This window comes from Buteo buteo, chromosome 3 (genome assembly GCF_964188355.1).
Source record: "Buteo buteo chromosome 3, bButBut1.hap1.1, whole genome shotgun sequence".
Classification (NCBI taxonomy): Eukaryota; Metazoa; Chordata; class Aves; order Accipitriformes; family Accipitridae; genus Buteo; species Buteo buteo.
In genome coordinates, this window is record NC_134173.1 from 53596433 (window position 1) to 53614273 (window position 17841).

General features: G+C 47.7%; 1 protein-coding gene across 1 annotated transcript in view; it reads left to right on the plus strand.

Annotated features, from left to right (window-relative positions):
* The first annotated feature begins 1631 nt into the window (after positions 1 to 1631).
* Positions 1632 to 17841, plus strand: part of SDC2 (syndecan 2) — a 58846-nt gene continuing 42636 nt past the window's right edge. The window contains exon 1 of the mRNA XM_075023656.1: positions 1632 to 2008. Coding sequence (XP_074879757.1) covers positions 1949 to 2008 — 60 coding nt within the window. The 5' untranslated portion in view covers positions 1632 to 1948. The remainder of the gene's footprint in view (positions 2009 to 17841) is intronic.

Below are 17841 nucleotides of genomic sequence, written 5' to 3' on the forward strand. Positions count from 1 at the left end.
CCTAGGAAGGGGATACACAGAATCGTGTCCTAAGTATTTGCAACATACTTTGAAGGAGAAGGATTATATTGAACAATCTGTTTAATATAAGGAATATATTATACAATCTGTGTGTGACACCCACGAGGAGCAGACCACTGAAAATCTGATAAGATTTCAGTGGGGAACGCAGCCTAAAAATCAATGACACAGCACGTCCGGAAGGTGGATCTAGAAATAGCATGTTAACTGTTGAGAGGTGTCACGTTCCTGGGACTGGGTGGCACGCAGCGAGAGCACTCCAGGCATGGCCACCTACCCCACTGGGGACAAGGGTCCTGCCACTTCCCAGCACAGAGCCAGCTGCTGCACCCACACTGCGCAGGGATCTCCAGGGATGCACGTTTGCCTGGGAGGGGCTGGGAAAGCGATGAGTGGGGTGAGAGATTGCTTGTGCCAGATTCACTTTGTTTTCCTACATGGCATTCCTGTTTTGATAGGGAAGCAACCAGAGCGGGAACCGAAGACGATTGTGATCTCAACACCACCCGTCAGCCAAGGCACTCACAGAGCACAGGGCAAGCAAGGCGAGGGGTGTGGAAGAACATCTGCCCAGGGAATGTCCCTGGGCTCTTCTTGCCCCTTCCAGGGCCAGGGTTCTCTAAAGAGGGATAGGTTTCGCTAAAGCAAAAGAGACCATTACGGTCCTTATGACCATTTGACTTGGGCTATAAAACGCTGCCTGCAGCCTTCTGACTTAAACCACAAGTGGTAATTTGTAAGAGAGACTGATATGTTTTGCTTTCTTGGTTATTGCTCCTTTCCCATGTCCAATGACTGATGTAATACACGGACACGTTCAGCGGTGGAAACATGCTGGCATAGGCAAGCGATCGGGCTGAGGCTCCTAAGCTCTGCAATACCACCATTTTCCCCAGTTGAGAAATACCATGGACTAGTCATAGCAAGACTTCTTGTTTTGGCTTCTGGAGCACACATTCCTGGTGCTGTCAATTCCTGCAATATTTATTTTGAAGACATAGCTCCTGGATCCATTCAACTAGGTGCAAATCGCAGCTGCCTCTTACTCGCCACCCCCTCACCCCTAAAAGTTTCTAGTCTTCCTGTCGAGGGAGAAAAGTCCAATAAAATGAAATCTTGGGGCAGAAAGCCAAGTGGGGATCCAAAACGGGCTGGCATTTTGGGACAACCCCCCCCTCCCCGTGATTTTCAACCCCTCCGTCCCGTTTTTTCCGGCACTCGACGCTGCCTCCCGGGCTACCTCGGGAGGGTGGCGCGGAGCAGCGATGCGAAATCCGGCGGCAGAGCGCTGAAAACACGCGGCAGCGGCCAGATTTCCCTTGAAAAGCGGGAGCCTTTCCACGTCCCCGCTTTTATACCGGGCCAGCCCTCGCTCCGTCGACCCGCGGCGCTGCTCATGTTTTCCACTGGGGGGGAGGACGAGAGAGGGGAGACCGGGGCGGTGGAGAAGCAGGAGGAGGAGGAGGAGGCGGAGGAGGAGGCGGGGGGGGGGCGGGGGGAGTGGGGGGAAAGTTGCTTGAATTTGCGAGGGGCGAGAGCCGGCGGCGGCGGCGCGCCGCCTCCTTCCACTGGCTGGGGGAGCTGCCAATCTGTGTTGTAATCCTGCAGGAATTTCTGCGGGGTTTAACTGGGAGCCGCGCCGCCGCCGCCGCGCACTCGGGGCGGAGGGAGGGCGGCGGAGCCGGCAGCGCGCAGCCTGCAGCCCGGGCGCCCCAGCGCCGCGCAGCATCGGGCCCGCCGGGCAGCGGCGGAGCGGAGCGGAGCGCGGAGAGGAGCGGAAAGAGCGCGGCGGTGCGGAGGGCGCCCGCGGCCCTGCCCCGCGCCCCCCCGGGCGCTGCCGAGCGCCGCCGCCGCTCCCCCCCCCCCCGCCCCGGTTTCTCCTTTGTGCCCGGCCCCAGGCGGCCGCCGCGCCGGCTCCGCGGGAATAATGCGGGGCGTGTGGCTAGCGCTCACCGTCAGCTTCGTGGCCTGCGCCTCCGGGCAGCCGGTGAGTGCCGGGGTGGGCGGAGGGGAGCGGGGACGCGGGGGACGGGGAGGGGGGTGGCAGCCCCGCGGGGCGCGGCGGGACGGGACGGGACGGGACGGGACGGGGGCGGCCGCCTCGGCTCCGTCTGCCGAGCGCGGGGAGCGCAGCCCCGGCCCCGCCCCGCGGCATCGTCGCCCGCCGGGACGGCGGACCGGTTCGCGGGGGCATCTGTTGATAGCTGAGCGCTCTGCAAACGGGAAAAAAAAAAGAGGACCCCCCCCCAAAAAAAAAAAAACGAAGCACCCTGCCGCCCTCCAGCGAGCCTCATCCCAAGTTTGCCGCGACGACCCACCCGCCCGCCGGCCCCGGAGCCCCCCTGGTGCCTCTTCCTTGCCGTCCCGGAGGAGGGAGGGGGGGGGCGGCGCGGCGGCGTGGGCTTGGGTCCGGGAGCCCTCGGGGGGCTGCGTTCCGCGGGGCTTTGTAGCCGTCCCGGCCCAGTAGCGGGAGCCGCCGGGCCGCACCGCGTCCGAGCGGCCGCCCGAGGCCCCCCGGCCCCGCGGGCGGCGAGGCGGGAGCGTCTCCTTGCAAAGTCACCCCTTCCCGGCCGGTTGCTAAAAAGAGGGAAAAAAAAAAAAAAAGCAGTAACTGCCTTCGGCCGCGCGGCTCAGGACTCCCCAGAACCCTCGGGTACGCCGCGCTGCTGCGCCTTTCCTTGCGCGGGCGCGCAGCGGTGCGCGCCTCCCCGCCAGCCCCGGTGCCGGCCCCGGAGGCGCCGGTGCCGGCTCCGCAGAGCCCGAGCCTGCCGCTGGCCCCCGCCGGCCCTTCCCCGACGGGCTTGCCGCGAGATGCTCGGGATAATGCCGCTGTTGACACTTTTTCCGAGCCACAAGTGTATTTGCTGACCGGGGACCTCTGCTTAATGCAATTAACTCGGTTGCCGGGATTTGTACCTCTGGAAAAGCCACTCTCCGGTGAAGCGCTCCCACCCTTTCGTGTGGCGGAGCCCATGAAGGCCGGCGAGAGGGTTTTAGTCTTTGCCGTTGGTGGATCTGAGATTGTCTTGAGGGAAGGGGGCATGCGGGTGACACTGTTGCAGTGTTTGGGCAAATACTAGGAAATAATAAATTGAGGTTTCAGTATGAAATTAAAAAACCATGACAATTTAATCCAATTAAAATGAGCCGCTCCGCTGAACTAAATATGTCACTAGCTTGGGTTAACTTTTGAAGTTGTCTAGCTATTGTATAAATTAGCCCAGACACAGCCTTCCTGAAATCTGGCTCATCATTAGGGATTTCTAAGGATACAATTGCAAAACACTTTTCTTAAGGACTAATTAAAAAAGGATGGCGAACAACACCGACTCCTGTTTCCGCTAAGCGTAACTGCACTGCAGAAACACCCTTGGCTAATGAGATACAATACACTTTAATTTTATAGAAATGCTGTTATTACGAAGTTCTCTGATGGTGTAGTAACTATTAAACTGCCACAGTAATTAGTAAAGTATTAAGTTTTATGGGTTTTTGCCTTAGGATGAGCACGCTGCGGCAGCGTGAGGCGGGTTGTCGGGGCGTACCGGGGCAGCGCGGTTCGGGGGGCAGGAGGGAGAGCGAGGTGGGGGGAGCCTGCCTGGCTCTGGTGCAGCACCCTCGCTGCTGCCAGAAAGTTGTGGAGAAATTGGAAAAGTAAAGGGAGGGTGGTTTTTTTTCTTTTCTATTTTTTTTTCCCTCCTCTTTTTTTTTTTTCTTTCACTATGTCTGGCAGCAGCTACATGGTCCCTTAAGGTAGGATTTTGTAGACGCATCTCTGGGAAAAGATAGATGCCAAATCTGTTGTCTCTGCACAAGGCTGTCCTGGTCGTAAGAGGAATTTTATATGGATGCTTAAACCCCCCCTGCTAGCTCTCCAGAGCACTGTCAAGGGGGTTTAGCTCTGAATTTCTTCCCCTTTGTTTGATTCTGCTGTTTATTATTTAGGCAAAGCTGTAAGGTAAAAATCTCGTTTCTGATGAAGTAAATTATCCAGGAGTTTTTTGGGCAGTGGGAGGGGAAGACAGCAGGAGATTTTGTTTCCTAAAGCAATGAGTTCCCTGCGTTTGCGTCATATAACCAACAAACCTCTTTATTGGTGTGGGCCAAGTAGATGTCAGAGCCATGTTAAAAATGTACTGGAAATGAGACCTGCCACTGAACCTGGGAGCGGTTTGTCCGTGCTGGCTGCACGCTTTGTGTGCCCTGACACGGGCTGTCGTGCCGCAGATGGGCTCCGTTCTGCCGTGCCAGCTCCCCTGGGGGAGCAGCCCTTTGGGGACACGGGTGGGATGCAGGGGGGGTGAGGGGGAGCCCAACCTGTTCATGCCAACCTGCGCGTGGTGGCAAGCGCTGCCCACATCAAAGCTGGTGGATCACAGCCAGGGCTTGTGGGGTGGTTTGCTGCCATCAGCGCAGCGCCCGGTGAGACGTCAGTTTAGAGCGGGGTCCGGTAACCCCGGCGGGCATGGAGGATTCACCCAGGCTTGGCTGAATGGCAAAACGTGTGCTTTTTAGCTACCTTCAAAGTTTCCTGGTTTGCTTTCAGGAGAGGGAAAGAGAGTGACATGAAACCCCTGGAAAGAAAAGGCAAACTCTGTAAGTGAAGGGCCTGATGTGCCTTTTAAAAGGTTGGGTCCGGTCCTGATGATAGCGGGAGTCGGCTCTTGCTGATTTTAATAGCACCAGAGAGCAGCGCCAAGTATCCAGCTGTACTTGTCAGCTCCCATTCGGAAGAGGCTGATAAACCTTTCCGTTTCATCCTGGTTCGCAGCAGTGGGACGAGTGGTTTTCCAGAGCTTATGTGATGGTCTAATCCTCTCTGCAAGCCCAAGCGCCTGTTGGGAAACTTTGCTGGCTAGCAGCTTGTGCTGTGTACCGTAGCGTTATAGTGCTGCTCTCCTAACAGAAGGCTAATCGCAGCTCTCCTTGTGAGGTTTCTGGAATCTGGAGACTTTGCTTCACATCAGCAATGCCTGTGCGTGGCGTTGGTTTTTAGGCTTTCAGTAAAATAGAGGACTGGGGCATCAACATTAACTGGGTGGTCTTCCTGTTTCTTCTGTACGCATCTAAGCACTGATTTGTTGGCATAAATGTAGTTATTGAAGGATGATCCAAGGGTAATATTTGGTATATTTTTTCAGAAGTATTTAGTATTTTAGAAGAACAATGCTGTAATTTTCCTGCATTTCTTTCTAATGGTTACTTTGCTTTTGGAATTTGGAAAATTGATAGTGTGTTGGAGAGGAGGAATGTTGTTTTATTTTGAAAAAGGCAGCTAGGCTTTGGAGATAGTAATTAGAGGCGAAGAGGGAAGAAGGGCTGAAGAGATAGGTGGCATTTCAGATTTATATGCCGTGCGTGTCTCTCCTAAGCATGTTAAATCTGCATTGCCAAGTAAGTTCCAAAGAAAGGTAGGAAGCTTTTTAGTCTTCATTTATTTCCACCCTTCCCCAATTCACGTGAGCTTTTTCTTCTCACTGTAGAATTAATAAATGTTTGTCCATTGCTTTTTGTGGCTCGGCAGCCCCTGGAATCAGCCAGCAGTATCTGCCACGGCTGCTTCCCTTGCTCTGGCTGAACATCTGGGTGCTCCCATCCAACAGCTGCCTGCACTGCCGTGCACTGGAAATTCGGGGGAGCTCTGGGTTTTGCCACTAGTCTCGGGTATTATGATTCTGGTGCTGCAATGAAGCTGCCCTTTACCTGGTTGCTCTTGGGAGCCATTTTCTGGGAACGGATTTCCCTCCCAGGTTAGCTTATCTTTCAAAAATTAAAGAATGGATGATTCTTGACCTGAGATCAAACACTGAAGCAGTTTCTCTTTTTAATATCTTAGCCCCGAGGTCTGCACTGGAACTGAATTAATACTCAGGCCTAAAGTGCAGAGATGTTTTCTCTGCATTTTTTTCTAGATCCTTATCGAAGAAGTAGATGAGAGCCTTGTCTTCAGGAACAAGTCGGGACAAATATCTCGGGGTTTGAAGTCGGGTACGGGGATTGTGGTTATTGGGCAGATGATACCTCTGTGGTAGGTTTGAAGCAATTGCTGCAGCTAATGGGGTAAAGATGGTGGACTTTAGAGAACGAGCCGTAAGCCTTGGGTTTGTTTGAAGTTTTGATGGATCTAAACTCTGTGGTCCTAATCTTAAATGCAATCTCAGGATGACCAGATCAAGGCCTAATTCCTTGGCTAGCAGAGGTGCGAGTTATGAAAAGCCGCACGTCAAACGCACAGCCATGATCTAATGCCTCCAGGGAGGATGCTGGAGAGCTACCTGCCATCCTCGGTGGGGAACGTGGCATTTTGGCAGGGAGTCCTGAGCCTGGAGAAGAGCTCGTCCCTGCCTGCAGCAGCTGAGCTCTCATCGGAGCAGCCAGTCGTTTGCAGAGCTCTCCGTTTGCCCTGTTCTTCATGGCCAGTTGTCTTTATAAAACATCAAGGAGAGGCATATGGATGGCATTTATTAATTACATTATCTCACCAGATTGACTTTTGCCATTGACCAGTTTAAACATTTTCCTTATGGCAAAGAATTACAGGCTTTAGTAAGGCTCAACGACTGAACAAAGGGCTCTTGTCTAGTTACGGAAAAGTGCTCTTTTGTCTTCTGAATAGATTTGACTGACTATGATTTTTAACAGAAATGTTGTGTTTGAGACTGGCAAGCTTATTTGAGGCCCCATGTAAGAGCCTACTTGAATGTAAGTCATAAAGATGCCCTCTGTGCTGCCGCATTTGAGAGAGGACGCATAAGTCATGAGCAAGCCTTTTGGTCCGCATTCAAGTTGCTTTGCTCTCCGTGTTGTAGCAAGCATGAGAGAATTACTGTAGGCTGTTCTGCGAACGGCTTGTTGTTTGGTTATCTTCAGTTCATGCTTACAAGATGATAATAAACTGCTATCTATAATCTTTTCAGGACTAGTAATTTATTCATAGGTTACATGGCCCTATTCAGTGATTTGGGAACAAGATTTCTCTTGCTCACATTGAAGTATAATTTGCAATCTCTCGAGTAAAGACTGCATTAGTGTTTGACCCTGTAATAATGACAGTTCTCTGTACGTATGTTGTTTTCTTGATTAGCTCAGCCCTGAGGGATGCTTTCAAAGCATACTAGATATTTGGGCAGAAATACAAAATACATGTAATCCTCAAAAGTATTGGAAAACTGCAGTAGGAGAAAACACAGCATTTAACAAACGTTTGCAACAAGTACTTTTGCGCTGAACAAATGATTTTTCTTGATGCCTCAAGTAGGGGGTTCATTTAAAGTGAAATAATGACTAATAGGGCGGTGATGAATCTGCAGAACTTGGCCTTGTCTGTAGATCCGCTATTAGTGTGTCACGTAAGCTGTGCTCAGCTAAAGCCTGAGCTGGACACTCCATCTGAAATCACTATTTTTAGTTTATATATAAACAACTTCTTCAGAAATCTCCCCTCTAAGCTAAATTTTTTGTTCCAAAGGTGAATTGATTTAGGAAAGTTCAAATAAAAACCTGTTTGGCTGTGTTTGAGTTGTGAGCATGAAGATAAATACATACTTTGTACTCTTATTAATGGTAGGGAGACAAAGAGACTTGCAGAAGGTCAAACAGCCTGTGGCATACGCAGGAACTGAATTGAAATGTTCAGAAAACAGCATTGTGATTAACAACCAGAATGTATTGTCTGTATTTAAATATTATGTTGTCAGACATGTTTTGTTCCTGCTTGATTAACCATAATAAAGCGTAATTTTCTCTAGAGGTGCTTCCACACTAATGGAGGTCACTTGTCACCTTTCAGATCAGTGTGAAGTGGCCCATCCTTATTTTTTGAAGTGTATTGCAGAAGTGTGACTGTAATGGTCTCGCAGAGCTGTAGGAAACAGTGCTGCTAAAGTAATACAGCCTAGGAGGTGAAGTACTTCCCAGGGAGCAGTTGGGTGCATGGCTGGCGTGGCCTCAGGACTAAGGATGTTTCAAGAGAGAAGAAAAAAAATGTAATGTACGTGCTGCCACAAGAATGAATAACCTAACTAGGTCTTCTATCTCTCCTACCTTCCCCAGGATCATCTCTGGTATGTCTGCTTCTGTCCCTCCATTAGTTATACAAGTAGAAGAAACCTTTCCTCTTTCTCTGGGCTGAGCTGCATTAGTTCCAGCTGTGGTGACTCTGCAGTGTCTGTAGGAACAGCTGGCTGGACACAGCAGCTGGAGGGCGCAGCTGTGACCAGCCAAGCCCCGTGCGCTTGATCTCTTTCAGCTTTAAGAGCTGAGTCTTGTTTGCTTTTTGGATGGGGGTCTGCAGGGGAAGGCTAATAATGGGTTTGAATACATGGCGTATCTTGCAGGCTGCAGAGAGGAGAGGTGTCCAGGAGGCAGATTCTTCCTTTGCTGCATTGTTTATCCATGCTTGCTTCGTTGTGGAGATCCCAGAATCACTGTGTCACTTAAACTGATTACCAGGTGAAAGCCTCCACAAAGCCTTCCCTTTGAATCCCTTTCAAGTGTTGTGCAGTTCTGCGTTCAAATATGCAGGCGTGGAGACATGACATTGATGGTGTTCTTGTTATTTAAAATGAAAACCTGCAAGGGAAGCAAAGCGGAAAGGTGGAGCTGGTTCAAAGTAATGGAAACGCACCATCATTGGGACATCTGAAAATTGAGCTTCTGTTGAATATAAATTTGTGACATTGCATAAATAAAAATAAGTATGGCTTAGCCCTATAAATAATAACAGTGTATAATTCCTGCAGCAAGGATTTGCATAGAATAACGTTGCTGAGAAACCAGGTTCTGAGTTTGCTGTGGAAGGGGGGTTGCAGAACATCCAGGTCCTGTCCTGGCTGTGGGACTGCATCTCCTTCGAGTCCGGAGCTCAGGGGCACTCGGTACTTGCCACTGGTGGCAGTGCAAGCACAGTAAATGTAAGTGCTTGTGCAGCAAGGAGAAGGAGCATCCACGAACAGGGTGTGTGACTTTTGGTTATGTTAGTAACTGGCTTGTGTCTCATTGTAAGAAGGTGAAAAGTTCTCAAGAACTGCTGTGGTAGCATACAATGTTAGAAGATTAATGCTTTACGATCATTAGTGACTTAAGCATCTGTAGCAAGTGGAACTCACAAATCTCTTTCTCCATGGTAGAACAAGAAAGATGACTAGTCCTGGAGGTAGATAGGAAAAGTCACTGAAGTGCCACGTATATCTTCTAAATTCTTGTCTTTGGTGGAGTTGCTTATAATTTTCCAGTCATGTGCTCTTTGATTATTTCTCATCTGTGAAGGCTGATTTTTTTGAATGTAACATCTAAAATGGTATGAAACGAAACTTTTTGGAGTACGTTGGAAATTAAGTGCCCATACAAACTGTCTTCCACAGATCATACAGTGCTGAGCTCTCTGCAGCTGTTGCAGTTCTAGCTTGGAAGGTCTTTGAAACTTTGCGTGTATATGTGTATTTTATATAGATCTTTATTCTACACAGATCTCTATTTTACATATATTTTTATTTTATGTACTTTTGTGTGGGTATCTTTTATGAAAGGCAGTATGTCTTTCAAGTGTCAGGAGAAGAAATGCCCCGCAGAACATGAGAAGGACTCCCGGTTTAATAAACAGAACAAAATTGCTCTCAAAATTGTCTTAATAATTCTCTTGGCCTGAATTAGGGTGGGAGGAGCAGCTTCCCTGACCTTACCAGGAAAAAAAGCCTTAAACAGAAGGTGGTCTTTACAAACGGTTTTCTTCTTGTTTCTTCACTTGTGATTTAATACAAAAATTTCTTAACAGTTTTCCTCCATAAGCATGATTTGATCTGCCGGAGCTCCCACAGGTGCTTGTGGTTTGATTCTCCAGCACAGCTTTCCCTCTGCCCTCAAAGCTGTGGTAAGGGGACAGGCATGGTTGTCACTGCAAAATGTGAATGAGTTGGAAAAATTTTGTTCTGAAGAGAAAAACTAGGAATAGTGGTTAGCATAGGTCTGTACCTGACCTGGCCAGAGCTGTTGTGACCAAATGGACTCTGGGCTCAGCTGAAATTGTCCGTCCATGTTGCAGCTTGAGCCAATTGAATTTTCCTTTTCCTCCCTTTTGACCAAAACGCTTTGGTGGACATGTCTGTCTGGTGCGTGAAAATGTGGCAGAGGTTTCCAGAGAGTTTGGCAGTGAGCATGAGGTAGGTGAGGAAGCCTGTGGCAAACCACGAGATGGTTTGTGCTCTTCTGGTAGGAGCTGTGGTCCTTCCTGCGGAGCAGCATAGAGCATCTGGTGGCCTGCAGAGGGGAGGGATGACATGAGGGCATTGAAGAAGTGGCAACTCTGAAAACTTGACTATAAAAAGATATACTGATACCATTTAACAGCCTTATCTCCAACCTATTGAATAATGTTTGGATACCTCATTGCCGCTTAATGGCCTGACAGAGTAGGGTTTGAGGGTGAGGAGAGTAGGTAGTATGGCCACCTGTTAAAAACAGACTTAACTCCTTAAAGCGCACAGGTGCTGGAGGAGACAGGGCGTTAAAAGTTGTGTGTGACTGGCTGTCTCCAGTCGTGCTGCCTATTGGAAATGCTTTTCTCTCTGGTGGCGTTTAGCCCAAGCAGCCATGCCCTGTTGAAGAGCAGGACTATGTTCTGCAAGGGGGCACCTCTTTGCCTTTGGTGAGGCCCAGGCTCAGTAATAAATAGCGTTTCTGCTGGGTTGGGGAGGCAGAGGTGTGCCCGTGCCACCGTGCTGGGGCTCACTGGATGGAGGGAACTTCTGAGCTCCTGATAATGCAAGAGCATTTGGTCTAAAATGGTTTGAGACAGTACTCTTAATAGTATTGCTGTGCTCAAAATGCCACTTCTTGTCTGTTTTGTAACTGTAAGGCATTAGAAAGGGGAAATGACCTTTCTTTCCTTTTGTTCCTGTTCTTACTGTGATTCACAACCTGAAAAGCTTATTCTACCCTTGGCTGGTTTGGGGTTTTGTGCTTTCACTGATGCTGCTTTCTTGACCGTATCTCTCCCACTTAACCAAGAGCTGGTGACTTGGCATCTTGATGTAGGTCTGTTCTGGTGGACACCTATAATTCGTTTTCTGCCTGGTGGCATCACTTGTCATATACCAAAAGCCAGATAAACTTAATAGTGATGAAGGTTTCCTGATACTTTTTTTGAGAACCATGAATCTTGTCTGTGGGTTAAAAAAGTCTTCTGGGCTTGTGAATACTTAGTAATGCTTCCGAGGTCATGTACCAATCATTTTATTTTTTATTTTTCTGACCTTCTCCATCTGCACTGGAAGAATTAGGCAGCTTTGGGTTATGACAGAAAAATAGACAGGTAGGAGGCTCTGTGATACTTCTTCACCATGCTACTTCTTGCTGTTTCACATAACATCTGAGGATCTTATCTCCACTGGTTTAAATGTGTAAATGTATTTGACTTGAGGAACCTGAGGAGGACTGAGGAGAAAACTTCTTCTGGCAGACGCTGTCAGTCTCAAAAAAAGTAGGTAGGCTCCCTTGTCATGAAGATTGTGGCTGTACAGACAGTCAGAGCTGGCACAGTTCCCATGTAGTAGAGTAGCTCGCACGGCATTTCTGTATTTGTGATCAGAGATGAAGGGGTCCTAAGGGAGGATTAGCAAGAGTATTTTTGGGGATTTCTCTGTGGCTTCCTAGAGATGCACAGAAAAAGCTGATCTCTTTCTCTCTCTCGTTATTTAATTCAGCTAACCTAATTGGAAAACCTCCTTAGAGCAGACTCTGGCAGCTAGCTGTAGCAGCTGTACAATTAGTAGTGTCACCTAACAGGAGAGCAAAACAAGGAGCAGTAGGAAACTGGAGGTGGATGTTTCTGTGTATCTTAACAACCCTCCCAACAGCCAGGCTTGCTAGAATGAACTCAGCTGTGAATTTTAAGAGCTTAAAAAAAAAAAAAAAAAGGAAAAGTCTGAGTTTTTACCGACTTAAATTTTGAATGCCTCGATTTTCTTACCACCAGTCTTGTTAAGCTGTTAAGCTCCACAAAAGGTGTATTTGACCCCAGCGTTACTGTTTTGGCTATATAACCCCCTCTTACTCATTGAAGTCATTTGGGGGTTTGGGCATTGTTGTAGTTTATTTACAGATTAATTTAATAATGAAATTTTACACAAACATAACCGGACGTGGAGGCTCCTGGGTTCTCTTGCCCATTCCTTGGGGTGTGAGCAGTAAAGCTGAGCGGGGAGGAGGTGTATAATTAACTGCTTTATATATCTGGGGACAGTTCTTTGGCCTCTGCCCTCCCAGCTTGGCTACTGGAGTATGCTTTATTTGGGGACAGCCCTGAAGCCCATTAAGAGCAGCAGCTGGTGTGGAGGAGAGCAGCAGCCCCGGGGCTGACTGTTCTGCAGCAGGGCAGGAGGTGACGGAGACGGTGGCAGTGATGCTTCCTGGCCGCATGGTTCAGAGCTCTACGTGGGCACCAGAGGGCAAAGACAGGTTTGCATTTGAATTGCCAATTTGGCACTTTACAACTTCACATTATTAATTACCATGATGCTAATGTCGTCTAGCCATACATGTATATTCAGGGAGCATTTACTTAAGAGTATCTGTGGGGCAAGTCTTAATTTCCCACTCTGTGTGGAGTTATGTGGTCGTCATATTTGAAATGTGTGACCCATGGTTATAAAGGATGGGTTTTAGAAGTGCTATTAACCGAGTGGCATGTGTCAGGGACTGGAAAATGTAGGCTATTTATAATTATCCACAGGTGGAGAGGGAGGCAGCAATGCAGAGTACCAGTAATAATTATCAGCAGTGTAGAAGTTCATCTCTTAAGCCGTTGGGTCTAATGGACTAAAAAGTATTTGATCTGAAGTCTGGCACAGCCTTCAGATGGAACTGTTCAAAGGCATCCTGACCTAATTTTGCTGCGGAAGTGTGCGAGCCTTCCTCATTCCCCTAATTTGTTGCAGAAGGTTTCAATGATAAAGTCTTCATCCCCTACACGTGCATATATTTTACTGCAGAGCATTTGAATAAAAGCAGCCATTACAAGCCAGGTGGTAAATATAGCACGCAGCTTAACAGAAAAGACCTTCAATTACGCAGAGGCGGGCCCTTCTCCTGCACTTTGCAGTTGTCAATTAGCTTTCCTTAAGACTTTTTTTTATTTGCTAGGTCTTTTTGTAACTAATTGCAAAGCCTGAAGTGCAGTGCTGGCTCTGTGTGTACGAGTAAAGACTTCATGTTATGCTGAACTCCTATTTCAGTGAACAGCTCTAAAACGTGAAGCAGCTTATAAATAAAAGTTTGCTTTCTTTTCCAGGGACATAAATCATTAATTTATAAAACATTGTCCACAGAGCTATGCAAATTTATCAGTTAAAGCTTATAGCGTAAGTGCTTTGACTTTCCTTTGGATAAATCAAAGCAGATGTAATGACATTATGTCTTAATGGACTTTTGTCTTCAAAAGAAAATGGGGAAAAAAGAAGTCTGTTTTTCAACGGTGGTACGATAGACTGTACTACAGAGATGGGTGGTGCTCCGTGTTATTGTCTGTGTAGGTGTAGGCTGTTTTTATCACAAGACAAAAACAAACAAAGCAACCTGAACTGAGAGTTTTTAAATTCTGTCTAACCTGTCACTTGTCTGTTTTCTCATGCCATTATCACCGCAGTGGTGGTGTAAGACTACCAGTTTCCTACCAGAAATGTCGCTTTTTGTTCAGTGTGGGTTTTTTGACTTGTGCTAACGGTATTTCTGAGCAATACTGCGCAGTACATGGTAACTATAGTGCACTTATTTGTAATTTGTATCTTAAGCTCTATATACTCTTTTTCTCTCCCATCTCTTGTGCTTTCAACCTTAGACTGATTCCCCCCCCCCCCCGCCCCGCTGCTTTTGTGCTGTCAGACAAGGCAGGTAACTTAGCACTGGCACCACTCTTCAGTCTCATGTTGCAAGTACAAGATCCAAGAGCAGAAGAAAAGGTTGATGAAGAACTGGGCCTGCTCTGGTCCTTTGCCTACCCTCAGGAATCCTTCTGCTCACTCAGCTTGCAGCAGTGAAAAAGAGGGAGCGGGGAGGAGGCGGTGGAGTGACTGAAGTACTGGCAGAGCTCTTGGTGGGGAGGGGATGCTGGACTGCTGACATGTCTTGGCCAGACCATAATTCAAGGAAAAACCTGGAGGTGACTGGTCTGGGGTGGAAAAGAGTCACTGTATCAGGGATACTAGCTCCATCTTTGACTTGTCAGGTGTGTCTGTTTGACAGCACTGGAGCACATGAACCAAGTGTTTAAGCAGATGTGGATGATTTGAGCACTGCATCCCTCATCCCCTTTGCTTTTTGGAAAGTGTGTGGAGCCAAACTTTGCAGCTTGGCATTTCTCCCTGCTCTTCAGGTTTTCTTGCAAGCCTTTGTATTCTCGTCTCGGACTGGGGAGGGATGGAAATGGTGGGTGTGAGGTGCTGATGAAGCCAGCGCTCCTCCTCTGACCTACAGCATCACTTCAAAACTTATTTTTGTGCAAATCACCATTTGACTGTTGAAGTGATCAGTAACTGTGCTTGCTCAAATGGAGGGGGAGCCGGCTGAAGTTAGGACTAGTTGGAGAAGTATCAGGTTACTGAGGGCACTATAATCAAGGTGACAGCTGCTTTCCTTATGCTATACTGAAACAAAATATCCCAAACTGCTCGACAGACCCTCACCAAATACATTAACCTCAGTACTTTTACTCTTTCCACAAGTTGGTGGAATACTTAGCACTGTTGGCTAATGAAATACTGGAGTGCTAATCTCTTTCCATGGATACCAGAGGGGAAAATGTTGAGTATTGCTACACCAAGAGTGCAAGCGTACGCATGCGCTAATGAACTCTTTCAAGGCAAGCAGTGCAGGGAAGAAAGCAGTTTCTCCCTGGGCTGCTTGTGCACCCGCTGTAGGTGCTGAGTGTGGCACGGGGGGAAAGAGGAAAAGTGGGCTCCAGCGCACCCGGGGGGATTATCTGTGGCTCAGCAGCTGCTGTCTGGATGCTCGCTTCTCCATACTCTGCATGGTGAGCAACCTGTTAACAGAAACCTGTCTCCCTCCCACTCCTACCAAAGTATTTACACTTGCCCTTAAGTAATTATTTCTTTCTTTGGCTACTTAAGCTGACATACTTTGAGATACTCAGGAGTGAAAAATGGGAGGTGCTACTTGATATAGCCTTGATGTGCTGCTCGGGAGAAGTGTGTTTGAGGAGCAGGCTATGAGAGTCCTCTCTGAGCTCTATACCTCCCTTCTAATAATACCAGTTGATATGATTTTATTTTATTTTAAACAAAAACTCCTGTGGGTGTCTTAGCCACAGAAAACCACAAAAATACCTTGCTGGGTTTTGGGTGCAGTTTGTTTCCAGCGATGAAGGGCAAGCATGTGTGGGGAAGAGGTTTATGTGAAAGAATAAGATAAATGGAGACCACGAGAAATTACTAGTCCTGGACTTCATTGTGGGACTGTGAATAAAGTTTTAGGAATGGTCCTCTGGTACAAAGCCCTAACAGGCTTAGAGAGAACTAGCCTTGCGCTTAGTTTTTGGATTGCCAGAGGCTTGCTCCCAGAGCAGTCAGAGGACTAAAAGCCCTGCTTTCCTTCAAGGCAGAGGGACCTTTTCCCAGGCCCCTGCGGAAGGGTCTGCTGAAACAGACGGCATCAGGAAAAGGGAGGTTGAACTGAGGAGCCTGAATCTGTAAAGACAGACTTAAAAATTGCAGGGGCGAAAGGCAAGAGTAATCTTCTAATTGCTGAGCCTCACTGTACGGAAAGTGTAGCTTTAGCGGTTACGTGCCGACTGCCACATCCCCTTTCTGGTTAGGAAAGGCAAGAACAAGGAGTGAAAGGACTCAGAAAATCATCTGGATTAACCTTGACTCACACAGGTCTGATAAAAGGCACCAGGATTTCCCTGAGTGCATTTTAAGAGATGGCTGTAAAAGCCTGAGGCAGGTGGAGCTGCAGCAGGAGGGAAGGTGGGCAGTCTCCAGCTGCAGGATTTGCCAGGGGCTCCTTCCCCACCATGAACTCCCTCCACGCAGCCCTCCTGTTCCGCCGGGCTGCCAGCGCAACTGGAAACCTCCCCTTTCCCCGGCCAAAGAGCCTTCTCCAGCTTATGGAAAAGCACGTCTCTATCACTTCATTTGTGGTCAATGACGTGAAGTGTTTCCAGAGTTGAGAGTACATGCGGAGCAGTGCTGATACTCCTGTCAGGGCAAAGAAACAGGCTGAGAGTTAAGGTATTGGTACTGCACAAACTCTGTATTTCCTGGCTTGCAGTTGCTTGGTTATTTCAAAGCACCTAGTTTATCCTTTTGTCTTTTCTCAGTTGCACCTAACTGGGGCAAAGCCTGTGCTGTGTGGAGACCACGTTGGAAGATGTGCATTTTGAATCAGAGAAACTGCTCAATAGTGAGGAAGGACGAATACCTGACAAACAGCTTTTATACCTCATGATTTTTACTTGTTAGAAGGTCTGGAGCACGCGGTGCCCCAATAACAAATCTCCCATGAGCAGAAGACTAAGCCACGATAGTCACAGTTGCATCCAGGCTTTCCCACGGGGACTAGTTAACCTGAACCCTTGCAGGAGGATGGATGAGGTGTGCCAGGTCCCCAGTCATGCAGCAGAGATCCCTTGCACCTCTGTTTTCAAAATTCTTGAGGTTTTTCTTCCTTACAATGCAAATAGAGGCTGAAACTGTAAGGCTGACCTCTTGCATGAGGTGACAGCTTCTTCCAAGGGAGAAGGAACAAGCACCAAGGAAATTAAAGGGAGAGTTGTTCCAATAAGGATTTTTTAGGGCTGTTTTGTTTTCTTTTTCCATAATTATTTTTAATCCTCTACTGCTGGCAGCATAAGAGGCATCAGAAGAAGGCAGTGTGTTCATTAGGTGTGGTGCAGGACTTGTGAAGCCTGACCAAAATGAATAGGCTTCACTGGATGGGCACTGAGTACATGCTCTGGAAATAACTCCTTCATTTTCTCTTGGGGTTTGGGAGATGAAGGGCGACTTTCTTTCAGCCCTCCTACTTATTTAAAATAATATGCTGGCATGCCAAGCAGAGCAGGATTTATTTTTAATAATGCTGGGAGAAGAAGCTCATGATTAAGAAACTGGTGGTTTGTGACTCTTAGTTTGTTTTCTTGTATTTTTGATGCTGGTGTTTGTATGCTAAGGTGTTCATAAAAGCATAAGAAAGTGTATTTTCGGGAAAGTTGTGAAATGGATGGCAATCTCCAAAAGGACAGGGTGTCTCTTCTGGCAGCATCATGGTCAAACAAGTCAATATGTATTTTGGTAAGGAACCTAATTTTGAAAACATCTATGGATCTGTCCCATCGTGCCCTCCTTAATGTGTTTGTAATTCCAGGCAGTCTTGGAAACACCACAGATGTCAAATCCAAGTATTTTCTTTTTTATATTTCGGGAACTTAAAATTACTTTTTAATTCTGTGATAACGGTCTGGATTGCTGCACAGTAAATACACTGGATTTATAGTATAATTAGCACAAGTTAGGGATGAAGTAGCCCAGAACTCCAGTAGTGGTGTCTCAGCACTTTCTGTGGAGGAAGAGGTAGCTGAGTACCAACTTCTGTTCATTTTTTACCTCTCAGCTGAAACTGTTGCTAACAGACCTTATTTGGGTGTTTGTATTTCCGATGTGGAGGGGTCTGCCCTCAACTAATGAAAACCGTCAAACTTTCCTCTGCTGAAAATTTGGTAGAGGGGATGGAGTGATGCTGCGCTGCTGCTGCTGCTGCTGATCTCCTGTGGGTACAGAGGGCATCGAGAAAGTCAGACGGAGAGAGACA